This window comes from Stomoxys calcitrans, chromosome 5 (assembly GCF_963082655.1).
Source record: "Stomoxys calcitrans chromosome 5, idStoCalc2.1, whole genome shotgun sequence".
Lineage (NCBI taxonomy): Eukaryota > Metazoa > Arthropoda > Insecta > Diptera > Muscidae > Stomoxys > Stomoxys calcitrans.
In genome coordinates, this window is record NC_081556.1 from 157,657,886 (window position 1) to 157,675,158 (window position 17,273).

General features: G+C 35.4%; 1 protein-coding gene across 2 annotated transcripts; it reads right to left on the minus strand.

Annotated features, from left to right (window-relative positions):
• Positions 1–421: 421 nt before the first annotated feature.
• LOC106088435 (SRSF protein kinase 1) lies at positions 422–16,750 on the minus strand. Of its 2 annotated transcripts, none has more exons than XM_013253958.2 (4): positions 16,643–16,750; positions 14,710–15,620; positions 2,354–3,343; positions 422–2,276 (listed from the first exon to the last, which is right to left on the minus strand). In XM_013253958.2, exons 2-4 carry the CDS (start codon positions 15,443–15,445, stop codon positions 1,288–1,290), a joined length of 2,715 nt encoding a protein of 904 aa, XP_013109412.2. In that variant the 5' UTR covers positions 15,446–15,620; positions 16,643–16,750; the 3' UTR covers positions 422–1,287. The 2 variants fall into 2 exon arrangements, with proteins under 2 accessions (XP_013109412.2, XP_059226036.1); XM_059370053.1 differs by lacking the exon at positions 16,643–16,750 and adding an exon at positions 15,799–15,954.
• Positions 16,751–17,273: the final 523 nt, after the last annotated feature.

The following is a 17,273-nucleotide window of genomic DNA, read 5'->3' on the forward strand; positions in this document are numbered from 1 at the left end:
TTTCAACACAGTTTTCATTGTAGCTGTATGTATATCCTTTGAGGGTTTAACTGTGTAATTACTTTCTTTTTTTTTAACGATGAGAGATGAGGATGATAATGATGTTAAAAAACAATGTTGGAAATGAAAGAAGGAAGTGGTATGAGGAAAATAAGTTAATTTATTATATTATTATTATTATTATTTATTGATTTTTTTAATGTTATGTATTATTAAAACAAAGTCATTTAAATGTTTTACAATTTAAAGCGCGGGTGTGTTTGCTGTTGTTGCTACTTGAAATGAACGAACAAATGTGAAATTATTTGCAGATAATTTAACAAAATTCAATCAAATATGTATGTTTTTCAACAGAACAAGAAATGGAGTAATTTAAAAGAAAACAACAAAATGTGCAAAATAAAATGTTCATTGAAATTCGTAGTGTTTGTCATATTAAGAAGTTTTTATTTTGTTTAACTCGTTTTCATATTTATTTGCTAACTGATAGTTTTGTTATCTGTTCTTTCTATAATAAAGGTTTTCTTCGCATGTCAAGGAATTCTAGTTTTACTCTAAACAAAGTTGATGATTTTTATAAGCTGTTGTGTAATGTTTTGCTTCTGCTTTTCATTATCATTTCCGGTGTGAGTTTTCTTAAAGCTCCCACGAAGAAATGTACACACTGTGTTTATATAAATAAATAAAGGAAAAAGTTGCCTAAACAAGTTTGAGAATATATTTGACAATTTGAAATACCACCGATCGTCGTTGAAGACGGATTTTGGAAAAATCGGAATTTTTGTTTCATTTCTTCTTGAAAATGCGACGCCATGTTGTTGTTTTGCGCCAGCACAAATTATGCGCAGCATTTGTCCTTGCAGGGTTTGCCGGTTGTGGTGATAAAGATTTGGATGTTGATAAGCGCCAAATTGATGACATTAAAGACTGAGAAGGAGATCTGTTGTTAGTTGGGGACATTAGACTTGTCTCTGAAGGTATGGCGGCGGGCAAAGATGGAGAGCGTAGATAGGTTGCGTTTGACGATGATGATGATGCAGCCGTCGCAATTAGCAAGCTTTCACCAACATTTGGTGGTGGCAATGATAAACGGGGTAATAAACGCCTTTCTTGTTTGCTAGTTGCTGATGGGGGAGGTGGTGGTGTTGGTGATGTTGGGTTCGTCGTGGTATTATGGGCGGTGGTGGTGATTGCTGGTGTTGTTGCTGATGTTGACGCGATAATGGGCATGTTGTGTTCGTGGTGGTGGGGGAACTGGATAAGGTTGCAGGGACTAGACAGTGTATTTTATCTTCTTAGCCAAGGATGTTTTAGACACTCAGCAGCCGTGGCCCTCTTAGCGGGATCAAATTGTAGCATAGGCTTCAAAAATTCAGCAAAAGCTTCGGCTTCATCCAGCGACCACTCGTATTTTTCATGTAAAACATCAACCAGTCCCCAAGGCCTTAAACCAGTTATATTTCGCAATTCACCCTTGCGATTGAAACTGTGTGTAGCATATGCACCTCTGAATACAATATGAGGAGGTATGGGCCCAAGCAATTCAATAATGTGGGCAATGTGATCTTCATCCCTTGAATAATTATCACCCGAGTGCGGCTCAAACAAATAATCACCGGTAGCCAACTCAAAGGCCATGCAGGCAGTACTCCATATGTCAGCAGATGTGTCATAACCAGCACCCAATATCACTTCCAATGAACGATATTGTCGTGTTTGAATGTCTTCGGTAAAATGTTTATCAACCCAGCAAGCGTTGCCCAAATCAGCAATCTTAACGTCAAAATCGCAGGCCTCCAATGCAGGGTCCTTTTTAGATTGGCGTATTTCAGACTCCGATGGAGGGCCATTACTAACAATTGGCTGATGTAGCTGCAATTGATGTGGCTGCTGGTGTAGCTGCAATTGTTGTGGTTGCTGTTGCTGCTGCTGCTGCTGTTGTTGTTGTGTTTGTGAATGATTGGTATTTTTCTGGTTGCTGTTTTTCTGATTTGTCTTGTTATTGTTGTTTTTAGGCTTAGTTGGAGGTCTTATTTGTTGCTGCTGCCCCTGCTGTTGTTTCTTTTGTTTTTGACCACATTCATTGGCGGTTTGGGACAATTGCCCCTTCAATGTAACGGATGAACTACTTGTGGAGTCATTTTGTTCACCTTTAAGCGTATTACTGCCACTGCTGGACGATGTTGTTGAATTTCCAGCAACTGTTTTTTCAGGCTTTTCATTTTGTTGTTGTGGCTGTTGCTGCTGCTGTTGTTGCTGCTGCTGATTGGACTTTTCTGCAAAAATGAAATAGAGAAATTAAAAAAAAAATAATTATTTACATACCCTTTGTGTATTTGTGCAAAGTACTTACTCTTGTTCTTCTTCTTTTTCTTCTTTTTATTTTCTGAAGTAGATGCGCCCGCATTAGTTGTCTCCGCCTCGTCTTGTTGATGTCGGCCATTATTCGATTGAGAAGGCTTCGGTTTTATTTGCCCTACTTTCTCTTCCATGGCATGCTCGTCGTCGTCATCAGCGTCGGCGTCGGCCGCCTTCTCCTCAGCAATATCGTCTTGCAATTCATCATCCTCATCGTTATCAACATCCGAGGCATCACCATTCTGCAAGCATTTTCCAGCAAGCGAAGCAACTCCATCTTCATTTTCGCCTTTAACAACATTGGCATCCTGTGGCTGTTCATTCGAGGTTCCGCTTTGCTCTAAATAATCCCATTGTTTTCTGAACAGTTCTAAGCGTTTTTTAGCCTTCTTCTTGAGCTTCCTTTTCTTGTTCTTGCTCATTTTGCCTGTTATCTGTGGTTCACGATACTCCTTTGGAGCGCGGCTAACGAACGATGGATACATCTTAAAATTCATGATATATAACTCTGTGGCTTCGTTGGCCAATTTTCGTACATAGTTTTCATTTACGCACAACAGCACATTTTCCGGTTTTATGTCGGTGTGGATAATTTTACAGCATGTGTGTAAATAATCCAAACCCTCGAGCACTTGTCGCGTTATGGTTTTCACATTTTCAATGGGTATGCCACGGTAGTTCGACTTGCGTATAAGTTTTAAAAGATTGTCGCCAAGTACTTCGAACACCATGCATATATGTGTTCCATTTACACCAGTTATCTTAAAATCATCCAGCAGTTGGACGGTCTTCTGGCGTCGTGGATTGTTGGGATCTGAATCACGTACAGATTTGAGTATTTTTATTTCATCTCGTGCAGTTTCGGCAAAATGTTGAGCTGATTTAACGATTTTAATGGCCACATAACGTTTCTCTTGCAAATCCCAGCAAAGCCACACAGTGGAAAAATGGCCCCAACCCAATTTTCGGACAACATGGTAGCGACCTGTAACATAAAAAAAATATTTTTCTGTTTAATGCAATTTCTTCTTCACGTAGCTCCAACCTAATAGATATATGAAATCAGTCAAATTCGTATAACTATCCAGTAGATCCATTCTATAGAAAACAGCCTGTAATGATTTTCATACGAAAATGATTGGCTGGACTGTTTAATGACAATATCGCAATTTCACTAATTTCGTTGTACATCTATGTAACTGCTGTAGATTTTGTTCCCCCACAATCCAAGTCTATTTGCCAAACTGAGTGCATTCACTATGGTTTTTGTCACCATATCGCCCATTGACCATCGTTATGGTCGTTGCATTCTTTTCAATTATTTCACACAAATAAACGTTGTAAGTATTTTATATTACATGTATCATCGTCATGTGTATTGGGCTTACATCTATACAAGTGTACGAGATTTGATGAGTGGTGAGTATATATAAAATGTACATAGGTACTATATGAGTGAGATAACTCAAAAATTCCATTTTTATTAACGTATGTATGTATTCATATGCTGCGTATTATGCTCCACCTTGTGTAAAAGATTCATATTAACATCTTGTATTTTATTTTTTTTTTTTTGTCCAATTTGGTGACTTTAGGCCCCACGGACCATTTATAAAATTACAATAGAACTTCAAATTTATGTTAGACAAATCTTTTTTCTTTAAGAATCAATTGAAACAATAAAATTTCGTTGAGCTTGGCTCTGTGGATTATCTGCTGAATTTTTTTATCAGCATACTGGTGAACTGAAATTTGAAACTGTCTACAGAAACCAAAATAGCGTATTTTGTTTATGCCACATGTTTTACACCAACACAATCCTACCATCATATTACACTAGGATAATTTTTATCTAATTGTTAATTTTAAGTATTTTGCCTAAAAGAAGCAATTAAAATGTTCACACATTTTCATCTGTATTTTTTACATGAAGTTTGGCAGTTGTTCGCGTGAAAAGGCGAGCAGAGTACCAACCCTTATTATGCAGGACAAATGTCAAATGCACCATTCCTCAAAATTTCAAGAGGATACAATTGCAAACAATAGATTTATAGCAATTCCAAAAAAAGGTTTAAGTCAAGTTTTTTCCTTTAAAGTAGCGAAAAAATCGATTTAAGTCCTTTTTATATTAATATGTGCAGTATCGACCAAAGCCTAAGCTACTCCGTATGAAGCATTCCACTATCCGCAACCCGTGGACGCGCCCGGTAGCTCGCAGCTAAGCTTCTCGTGACAGAAATGAACACCACACAGTTCGGAACTCAATGTTCCAGTATGTGTGGTGTTCACAGCTATCTCGCCCCGGGGAACCACAAAACACACACAAGCAAGGAAAAATGGTGCGAACTAGTAGCACACTCAAAATCAGAGTTGTACTATTCGCTGATTTTGACAGAGTGTAATCAATATTTTGTTATTGGGCAAGGCAACTGCTCCTACCTGTGACATACGGACATCTTTTAAGAACTGAGGAATTAAATTTAATAAATCTTCTTTGGATTTACGACAGAAATATGTGAGAAATATTGATTTCAATAGTTTTTTATCTTGAATTGGGGGTGCTTTAGTTTTGTCCGCTTATAGCACGTTTACATTGAAATTTTAATGATCTGGATTTAACTTAATTCCAGAACAAATCCATTTCGTGTGCACGTGAGTAGTCCTGTAACGCGTGAATCTTGCGCAAGTCACGTGATTCGTGAGTGAGTTAGCAATATTATCACATAATCGTGCGTTAGCATGATTGAATTAAAATTTTTCGTGCGTGAGCATGAATCACGACACACAATGTTAATCACGGCTCACGAGAAAATTACAAACCATGATATATCTCGACTCAGGAAAATCACGAGTGTTGGTATTCTATTCTACTTCGTTGGTATTCTAAAGTCCCTAAAATTTTTAATTGTCTCGCGAGCGAAATATGACAGCAATAAAATATTTTTGTTTCCACATCAAAACACGTTGTTTTATCTGCACTTATTGTTTTCTATATTTAATTTAATTTTTCGGAAATAAATAAAAAAAAAACTAACTAAAAAAAACTAACTAATCCGATAAAACAAACAAAAATGATGCCGGCAATGGCAGCATAATGGTTTCAAGGGTTGCTAATATATTTTATTTATTTAGTTCATTTCATGCAATGCGAAGCCATCAGGCCTATAGATAATCACACTATGCATAAGACGTACTTTTCTAACATAAGTTAAAAAACTACTCAATTTTGTTTGCCATTTTCCTCACTATAAGCAGTGTACTACCTTTTCCAATACCGATGCATATTTTATCGGCCGAAAAAGAAAAAAATATATTACATAGCCCACCTAAACTCAGAGCTCTTACGATTAGTAAACGTATAATATGACATTAGTAAAATGGTATATGGGAAAATTATTAGTTAGGAAAAAATCGAATACGTTCGATATTAAGCTATGTACATGTGTAAAAAGTGGGTAAAAATACAATATTCAGTTAAAGAAAATAGTTATATACAAGAGAGCTACAACGAGTATGATTGTGTAGGCTTGATCATCTGTTTTGAAAAACGAGTAAAATAAATCATGTACACAAGTGAAACCAGCCCATTCAACTCTTATGTTTGGGTGTGGTTTCATCCCATCAATCTAGCCCTAAAGAACTGCAACAATTAAAAATGTATAAAAATAAAAAAAAAAAATAAAAAAGCCAAACACACACTTTATGGACGAAGCACAACTCTTAAGTCTCTGTGTTGCGATCCCATAATCCTCCACACTTTTCAACCTACGTTTCACTTCATCACCCCATTATGGTAAAACTGTTGCACATCATATTTCTTTAAATAACAATCATACAATTAATTTATTATATAAACATGAGACAACAAAAATACATAAATAAACATTCCTCACGTTAAATGGCATTAATTAGGATAAAAATATTGCTATTCTATGCTTGACAAAAAAACATTTGATGCTTACTGCCTAAGAACCCAATATTAAACATTAACAATAACGAAATTACTAATGGCAACAGTATCGAATTCTAGACAATGGGTCGATAGCTCTCAATGTCATCGGAGGTGTTTATTCTTACCTGATACTACAATTCAAAGGAGCTACCTAAAATGTTATTAATCAGGATTAAAACTTGTTTTGTATAATCACAGTAAACTCAAGTCCTGAACACCTCACCAGACAACGATTGGCAAAAAAAAAAAAACAGATTTATAAATTTTGGGGTTTACTTTGGCTTGGCTTACCCATACTAAATTATTTTTCTGTTTTTCTTACATATAATTGGTTTGATTTTTTTTAATATATATAATTGGTTTGGGTTCTAATCATGCATAAAAAATTTTTAGTCTTCTGCTTGAAAATTTCAAATGTTGTTACAGTCGCCACAAAGGGATTCCTTTCCAAATCACTTTTAATTTTTGTTTAAGTGCTAATTTGTAAATCTAGTTTTAGGTGAATTTGTTTTCGCCATCAGGGGATTTTATGTAGGGTGTTCAAACAAAATATACTGGTCACTCCGTTACCCTGTCCCGGATTGTGATAATTGATTTCGTTTTTTGGAATGAATATGTTAAAAACAAACAACATGGTGTGCCCTGATCGAATCTACTGGACTACCTATTCCTTTCTTTATTTGCCTATATCAGGGCAACTTGAAATTTTGGTCAAGTATTTTCTCACGGCCAATATAGCACTATATGGAATAAAAATTTATATAAAGGCTTCTCATACACTCCCGATTTTTTTCCATCTATTTCTTTGGGTTTAATATTCAAATATTTTATTTGAGGTGTTGTTTAAAAAAAACAGAAGTCTGGTTAGAAAAATTGTACAGAACTTCTTATCGATTGTTAAAAAAAAAAAAAAACACAAAAAAAAATAAGTTCGCCAGCAATTAAGACGTCAGTCATATTCGGCCCTCGACTTTAAAATGGCTTGATCATCTTCTCAACAAGCTTGTCTTGGGCCAAACCATTTCCATATAAGTCATCTTATCGAAACCTTTTTATCAAAAGTTATTCTATTTACATAGCTAATAATTATGTCCCTCTTAATTTATCTCTCTCACCCCGCCCATTAAATCTCTTATTTTAAACGTATAACAAATTTTAACTTCATTCATAAGATTCGGTAGTCCCTCTAAATATTACGTTTACACTAACAAAAAACCTACAAGTACAATACTTTTTCTTTCATATAGGGTAACCCTCAGTACGCTATTATGCAACTACGCATGTCAACGTGATATGACAATTGCCAAGAAAAACCATACAAGCAATACACAAAATACAATATTTTTTAGAAAGCCAAGAAATTATTCAATATTCTATGGACTATTGAAGCCTTGTGGCTCGAGCTGTAGTGCAGTTTAGGGGAAACTCGTGACCCCAGGAATACCAATATGAAGTCCGTTTTTGGAGGTCGGGCGCCGAATATAGGCGATATGGCACTAAAATTAAAGGAAATTAATTGCAGAACACGTATATACAAAAAGCAACTAACGTGCAAACCTCGTGTTGGGGAAGGGAGCAGTATTTTGCAAAGAATTATTATACGTTATTACAACAATTTAAAAAAAAATAGCCCAATATTTTTATATAATTCTTTGCTTGCGATGATTTCTAAACAATAAATTTATGTTCATTTCTTTGTGATAGGTCCTTTTTCCTTTTCTCTGAATTTTAATTCAGGTTAAATTTTCCAAATTTGAATCCCCTCAACCAACGATAGCAGTACAACTTTTTTTCAGATATACACATTTTTTCAAAAGGGGTTCAAAATTCCCAAGGACTTGCCGAAGGGTCCATGCGGGCTTAGGATTCTCTTCTTTTCCAATTTTCGTTTTCTACGCAAAATTTCCTTTAATGAATACCATATTGCCTATATTCCGCGCAGTTTCACTTGATGAGGGGAAGGCCCGAGCCGCGGGCGGATATTCGTGCCAATAATTCGCCTTGTCATATCGAGCATCATAGGCACTCAGTATTGGTGCAAGAGCCGGTGCCGCCCGGTCCCTCACTGAGACTCCTTGCTCGATACCGCTGATTGTCCGCGACTGCCGTTCCAGCGACTCCGTATGGCGCATTCCACTATTTTCGTGACAGCAATGAATACCACACAGATTGCACCTCAATGTTCCAGTCTGTGTGATGCTCACAGGTGTTCCGTGCCTGCTGACAACCAACCACTTCATGACGCACACTGTCGTGAGTGCATATTAAAGGTGGCCAAAAATAGAAACGAGTAAACGTAGGCGGATGAAACTTGACCATTACTTTTTCGAAATAAAGCCCTTAACCGAAAATCAAAAAGATATTTTAGTATGAAAATGAGATGAAATTGAAAGCTTTGAGTTCCAAGTATAAAATATCAGAATCTGGGGTAAGAAAAATTATTGCTTTGTATAAAATAAGGAAGTCAAATAAAAGTTTGAAAAAATTACGTGGCAGAAAATCTTGGGGATGATCATGTTGCAATTTTAGCAAATAGAAATTCTTTTACGACAACCAGAGATATAAAAGAGAGGCTACAACTAAATATTTCGACTCGTGCAAAGAAGACCTAATGAAAGGAGTTTAAAAAGTCCTTCGGTAAGAAAAAACCTCTCCTACGAGCATGCGAAATTTCAGGAAGTCATAACAAAACACTCCGTGCATAATTTCAGCCAAATCGGACAAAAACAGCAATGCACACCACACAGATCGGACCTCAATGTTCCAGCCTGTGTGGAGCTCACAGCTATCCTGTGTGCTATGGTGTTTTAATCTCTGGCTGCCTAAATAGAATACACGATCTGATTTATTTTGAATTCTTAGCAATATTCGAAAAAATTTTCTACCCATGTGGAATTTTGTACACATGTGAACAGAAAAGTAGCTGTAAGTTTCTTTTCAATCTAAAAGAAATTCAATTTTTATCTTTTATTTTTGAGATGTTTTTTTAATCCTATTGTTTTTTTAATGAGAATAATTATTTGTGTTTTTTCATTGAGTAGTGTTTTGGTGAGATCAACTTAATAGGGAATCAATGTACATTTAAATTTAATTTATAACAATGTTAGCATGGTCGTGAACGTCATAGCAGTGAAGAAGAAATACGCCTTATTCGGCAGCTTCGAAAGGAAAATATATAAAATTAACAGGCGCGGCGCGAAAAAGATACCCTCTCCAGTTACGGATAATCGTACAGAAACTTTAGCGAAACGAAACCCTTTCAAGACTTCTAAAGAAACTTTAGGAAATTTGAAATGTTGTGTCGTTTGAAGAAGAGTGGTGTCTGCAAAACTACCAAGTAAAATAGCTCGGAAGGTTCCTTTAGTCAGACAAGCAAACTTGAAGAAGAGGTGAAACTTTGCTTTGGCTTATAAAACATGGTGCGGAACAGAAGGAGCAAAAAAGCGGCGAAATATCATTGGACCGACGAATTAAAAGTCAATTTGTTTGGTAATGATGCAGAGTGAAATTTTCGTCGTATGGAATGAATTCCATATCAAATTTACGGTTAAACATGGAGGAGGAGGTGCCATGACCTGGGGCAGTTTTTTGGGCGGGAGTAGGTCCGATACATCTAATTGAAAACACAATGGATAGATTTGTTGGATACAGTTATGCTACCATAAGCTGAGGAATATTCCACTTGTATGGAGATGTCAACAGGATAATGACCAAAAACTCTCATCAAAATTGTTAAGTGAATTGTGTCAGGGTCATAATTTGAACGTTGTTGAGTGGCCAAGTAAGTCCCCCGACCTCGATCCCATTGAGAACCTTTGGGTTGAACTCAAGCGCCAAGTTTCTAAGCTTCCCTGCAGCAATAAAAACATTTGTGGGAAAATATTCAAAAAGCATGGTGTAATACCCCGGTAGAAACCGTAAGTTAAGAATTGTATAGAAGCTGTTCTTAAAAACAAGGTTGGATATACTGTATATAACCGTATATAACATTTACAAATTACTGTATTATTTCTTAGATTTTTCATATACAACTATTTTATTGTCAACGTTAAATTGGTAAATTTCTAAAATTTGCGTTATTTAATTTTTTTTATTGCTATCTTAACTCCAAACGAAGTTTTAAATACACAAAATATGTTTACTTTATTAATTAATATAAAATAAAACCCTAAAAACATAAAACCCATACACTCGTTCAACAAAAAAACATTTCTATCCACATGATTTTCGTGGAAGATGCAACATTTTTTCTATCCTGGCGACACTTTAATTATTAAATAGCAATAGCAATTTGGATAGACTTAGTGTTTTGGTTTCCCATGATTTTACTAAGGCATTTAATTCCATATGTTTAATGATTTTAGCAAAGCAACTTTGTTTAAAGTTCAACTTTTTTTTACTCTGTATGCAAACTTATTTTATCCTATGTGGTAGGACTCAAGTTGTTATCATGAAGGACAATGTTTCCTCTATTCTCCCTCTGGCCTCTGTTGTTCGTTCCCTACGGTTCGGTCTTGGGGCCCGAGCTATTTCTTCTATATATAAATGATTTGCTGAATTCTTAAATCTATTTATTTGCAGTTTTTTATATGCAGATGATGTTCTGCTTCTTTTTAATGGCCAAAGTGATTGTCATGATGCTTTGGAGGTTGGAATTAATCGTTGTTTGGGTCATGTTTGTTGAAGGAATAGTACTAATGCCTTCAGAATTAACCCGTTATAGACTAAAGCCATGCTGTTTGGAAATCATGTGTTGATTTTCATCTTTTGTTGGGATATGATGAGGTTAGATTTGTTGATTAGATTAAGTGACTGGGGTTTGTACTGGACCATATACTACGCACATTTGTTTACCCCTATTAATTGGGAAACTACTGGCTATTGCTTTGTTGATGTCTGCTATTAGATATGGTATGGAGGTTGTGTCTGGTACTACGATGGTCAACATGTTAAAGGCGTATTATGAATAGCATTGTTCGATTTGTATTTAATGTTCGCAGGCGTGAAAATATAACGAAATTCGTCAGAGTTCTTGTTGTTTCCTTTGAAAACTATATTAATTATATTAACGGTTGTTTCATAAAATAATTAAAAATTGTGTATCTTTTCGTTTACGTTCTCTCATTCTGTTAAAAATACACAAATTGTAATTGCTAGGATATCTTGTTCGTTGTTCCAAAAAATTCGTTCGTTGTGATTATTGCTCGATGTAGGAACTTTTCACCTATTGATTTGAGAATATTTTTTCTCATTCAAACAATGCTTTTCGATTGAAAATTTCTATTTTAGCTCTGATTAATCCTGATTTCTACTTTTCGTCCCTTTTTTATTTACATTCGTTTTTGGCATAAGCTTTTTCTGCCGCTTCTGAATATTTGAATTATTTTTTGGCCATATTCTCGGTATGTAGTTTTTTCTCCTATCACCAATGCTGTTGCTATAATTTTCAGTATTCCTGCTTTATTGTTAATTGCCTTGGTAGCCTACAAAGCCCATTTCTTTTGGAATCTAATAAGAATAATTAATAATTTTGTTTTTATTTAGAGTTAAATAATATTTTTGTAGTGAGGTATATTGCTTCAAATGCAATGCGAATATTACTAGTATTGCAAAGAAACAAATAAATAAATGAAATAAAATAATTATTACGAATATGCAAACTTTACCGAGCGGTTAATTCTTTGTCCTCAAAGGGTTAAGACTTATTGAAACCAATCCCACGGGAGCCTGTTGTACGTACCGGATTGACCCGATAGAGCTTATAATCCGTAAGAGTTGTCACTTCAGTGTACAAAACATTGCTGCAGCAACATATTGAAACCAAAATTCAATCAAAATTCAATATTGAAACCGCCAATCCCATGGCAGCCAGTTGTATGTACCGGATTGACCCGATGAATTCAATCAAAATTCAATATTGAAACCGCCAATCCCATGGGAGCCGGTTGTATGTAAGGGCTGCCGCAGCAGTGTACCGCAATTCAATTGAATTAAGGCTAAGAATCTTACAATGCTGATGTTGTTGAATGGGGAGTGATCCTCGTCATGCTTGTTCCCGTTCAAAGAACCGATCGCGGCGGAAATATGATGACCATTGGTTATTTAAAGGTGCCAATAGTTCGCTTTGTCATATTAAGTATCATTTTCACTCAGTATTTAAGTAAGAGCCGGTGCCGTCCGGTTTCTCACTCTCTCGCTTCACTTAAAACCGCTGATTTTCCCCGACTGCAGTTACAGCTACTCCGTATAAAGCATACAAGAATCTGCAACCTGTGGACGCGGTCGGAAGCCTCATGCTGAGCTTTTCATGATAATCACACAAATCGGAGCTCCGACGTCTAGCCAAGCTCCGAGCTCCAACCTGCGTACTGATCAGTTAACCCGTGCCGGGAGAATCTTACAATATTTTTAATTTGTTAAGATTTAAGTTTTTAAAATGATTATTTGGCATCATAAATATTGTATATCTTTATAATACATTTTTTTGACTGCGGAGGCTACTAAATATATTACCACTAAGAATCAAACATAAAAAAATAAATTAATCCCCTCGTTAATTAAGGTAAGTGAGGTATGTGCATATAATAGAAATGCATGTAATTAAAAATATTTGGTAAAAATAAATCGCACATGTGCATTTTCTATGGCATGCGTTTCAATCCTTCAGCCAACTGTCACTTGAAATGTGATTGTATGATATTTTATTGTCCCATTTATGAAAATCGTACGCACGCAAACATATACAGTTATGTGCCAAATAATAGGGACAGGGACTAGTCAGACAAATATTTAATGCTAAATCGCGTAAACATAGTGCTAATCGAAGGCTTACAATTTTTTTTTTAACATATTACATTACTTTTTTTGATTGGCCATTACAAAAAAGTTATTCCTCTAGACGCAAACACGCTTCAAAGCCTATTGCTTTTAGAAAGATGTGAAATATGTACTGGCGTTTTCCTTAAAAAAAATTTTGCTGCAAATTTTTTTTTATGCTTTGATTGCAGATTACAACCCAAATTCAGTTGAGCTGCTAATAGGCGTATTTGTTTATGAAATTTCCATTACTTTATTGAATTGCAAATTTTTTACAAATCACTAAGTATCAGAACGTTCCAAACACTGATATTGAATGGATCTGATCACATCTCTAGTTAATAATTAAATTCTTCGAAAATTTGTTATTCTTGAATGTTTGAGAATAAGAAGAAGGAGTATGTTGTCAAAAAACAACAAAGGTTTATATCTCCAAAAATGTCAGCGGGCGAAAAGTAGAACGCCGCTTATCCTTTATTCTGATAAGTAAAAATTAATTTGCTAAGCCCACATAGGGGCTATTCTGTATTAAGACCTTTTAATGAAGCTACAAACCCCAAGTACACCGTAAAAACGCTAAAAAATATCGGTGAGAATAGGTATAAAATTAGTTCAAAAAGTTTAAAATGCGACGCAAACGGATAAATAGTTACTTTTGACATATGGATATAAAAAATAATAGGTATGTAATTTAGATAACAAGTTCAAAATGCAATGTAAATGGATAAATTGTTTTTCTTTTGGCTTAATTTAAGAAGCAATATCTTGGTTTGGTTTGGTGATGTCTACAGCCAATCTTCGTCTAGGTCTAATCTAATGCCCCATTCAGGTTGTAAGGAGCTAAAATGTTGCTCGTCATCAAACTTTTGTCTGACCTCCAAAACGAGAAATGTTTGCAAGTTTTTTTGTTACTGTTCTATAGGTCAGTTTCAAAGAGCCCTTCCCAATTTCACTGCTAGGTTGCTGTTTACGATGAGTAAACAGAGATATGTATTGTTGTTGCTGTTACTAATGTAAACAAAACAAAAACGAAAAATCAGTGCATAAATGCAAACATTTACAAAGAAACATCCCATGTAACACATAAATAGACTCTTGATGATGACAAACCCAAAACCAGAACAATAAAAAATAAACTACATCCACACAGAAAGAAATATAATTTCGCCAACAAAAAAAAGCGAACAATTAACTAGATTGATCGACATTGTGGTTTTTTGGTTTTCATTCTGGAAAGATCGTCATAGTAGTGATTCACGTTGTGAACGAAAAATAGTTAAAATTACAAAAAGGTCCCCTCGTTCATTTTTGGGAGTTTATAAAGAGTATCGCTATGCAGCATATACATATGTTTATGCATGCATGTGTGTGCGACATGCCAGCGCTATATTTTCGTTCTAACACAACGATATACATGGAAAGTGTGCTTAGAATGTATTAAGTGGATTATTATGTCCAAAATGCTCTGATATCTTAGAATAACATAGAAGAGGTCTAAACAAACATTTATATTCTTAAGGTATGTCGTCTTGCTTTGTGTTGCAATGTATATTAAGATAATATTTATAAAAATATGTATGTACCTTGGAATAGATCTCCTATATTCACTGGATGATAGCCTCCCTTGCAATAGTCTTCTTTTAGTTCTTGTTCCTCATTTTCACTATTCAATTCTGATTCCTCAGAATCATTGGAAGAACTACGTGGTGGATATTGATAAAGTTGTTGTTGTTGTTCTTGCTGTTGCTGTATTATTTGTTGTTTTTTCACATATTCGGCATGATAAATTGGATCGACATAATGCTGCTGTTGATGATAGTGCAAGTAGTCATCATGATTTAAATGCTCCAAATAATTTTCCTGTGGCAAATATTCATCATTGGAGACTCCTGAAGATTGTATGTAGGTTGAACATTTCTTAGCTGATGTATTTGTGCCGCCGATATATGTTACGGATTCGTCTAAAGTATTGGACGATCCTGTTATTGGCGTATTGCCGGCCAAAGAATTCGAACCACTCGATGAGGGTGCAGCGCAAAATGATTTTGAGATTTTTGAAGAAATGCCGCAAACATCTGGCATGGAACCCGGAGACTTCAACTCACTATTATCATCCTGGAGGTGGTTAGCGATGACAGCATCGGACGGTGAAGGCGTCGCATCGTTTCCCTCATTTTGAGACATATGCTGTTGACCACCACCACCACCGCCGCCGCCAGCATTGCCGTTTGCTTTTCCACGTTTCTTATTTGGCTTGTGCCGTTTCTTTTTGGCTTGGATAGCCAAAACCCGTCTGTTGACGTCAGCCTTGTTGTTCATTTTCTATGTGTTTTCTTCAGAGGCGGTAGAACACAAAAACAAAAATGTAGAAATCGGGTCAACTTTATCTCAACTGCTGTTCGCTGCCTAAAGTTGCAGGTTATCCCCACTAAACTGGATGGCAGCGCTTCACAAACAATCTCGGAGTCCTGGTGACAAACAATGTTTTCGAGTCCTAAGCAAACACACACAATAAATACATATCAATATATTTTTCAATTTTCTTTCATAAATTCACATTATTTGCAACCAAGCTAACACACACACAATCTCACATCCAAATCAATCACTCAATCTACGCAAATGAGTGGTTTTAGAAAAAATATGGATTAAGAGGAACTCTGACGCCTTACAAAAATTTCACAAATCCCATTCACTCGGGCAACAGGATTTTTAAACTATTCTCCTCGACAAATCATAAATTGACAACAAATTTAAGAAAAAATGTTTTTACAAGGGTTTTTTACTTCAAGCGATCTATTCCACTACATGCGAATGATTGGTCGATTGAGGAGCTAAACACAATCAAAGGTATGGCGATTTTAGCGGTGCTGCCAAAAACGTTCAAATGAATCGGAATTTGAACTAATTTCATAAATATAGAACAAAGTAATATTTGGTTGACATTATTTTCAATATCTTTAAAGCTTATCAGCCTTTATAATTTGTAATATTTCTGATTACTTGTTGTTTCAAAAATGTTATTTTTGCCCTAAGCGGATGTCTGTCTCTATTAAAGAAACACGGCATTTTCACGTGCACAAATATATTGGGTTGACGATTCAATTTTATATCTAGTCAATCACGCATTATTGATTAGTTTATGTATGTTGCAAATTTTTTGGCATCGCCGCAAATATATACCCGTATACAATAAGTACAAACGTTGACTTTGGCGTATTTTATTGTGTCTAAATTTCAATGGAAAGCGAAGAAGCAGAGTAATGAAAACTTTTTTGATAAGACATCCGTTTATCCCTGTCCATCACATGGGACACATATCAAAGAGTGTTGTGGTTACTATAGCCATCTTTTTCCCCCACCATTGGTATATACGTATATTTTTTCGCATTTTTTCTACTCTGCATCAATCAAATGGTCATTTCTATTTCAGCACGGATTTTTACATCACGAAATTCTGTGTTCACAATATTAACTTTTTCGATTTTACTATCACTGTTTATAACAAACGCTTACATGGATACAATTGACGCAGTATTCAAAACAATTAAAAACACGTTGTAGTGAAGGACGATAAAAGAAATCCCAATCCCAATGCTTCCAACACCAGACTACGGAGATGGCGATTTTTTATTTACGCCGTTTGTGTGTGACGTATCTGTGATGACAAAAAAAAGCCAGTGTTCACTACAGAAGGTTAAGTCCAAAGACCGTATACGACCAAAGACATACGGTCTGCTTGGTCTTCTTAATATCGCAAAAGATGCACAGATTAAACTCATGCAAATTGGCATGTCGAATGCAGCATTTTAATTTATTATTTTAACAGACACACTGCTCTGTAAGTAACAGTAAAGGCCGTGAGCAAGCCTTTTTTGTTGTCAGTATCATTCTGTTATGATATTCATATGTATGCATTATATTTTAAGCATGTAGCCTATAACAGTTTTTAGTAATTTTTTAAGTAATCGATAATCATATACCTATGTAATAGGAATAGAAGAAGAATCAAATAAACATTCACTTAATGCAGAATTTTAACCAGTTTCTCTTTTTGTTCCTTCGTAAAGCTGAATATTCTGTTCAGCTTTTCAGGCGAAATGCGTCAAACTCCATATAAAAAACGTTGGCTAAAAATAGGCGGAAA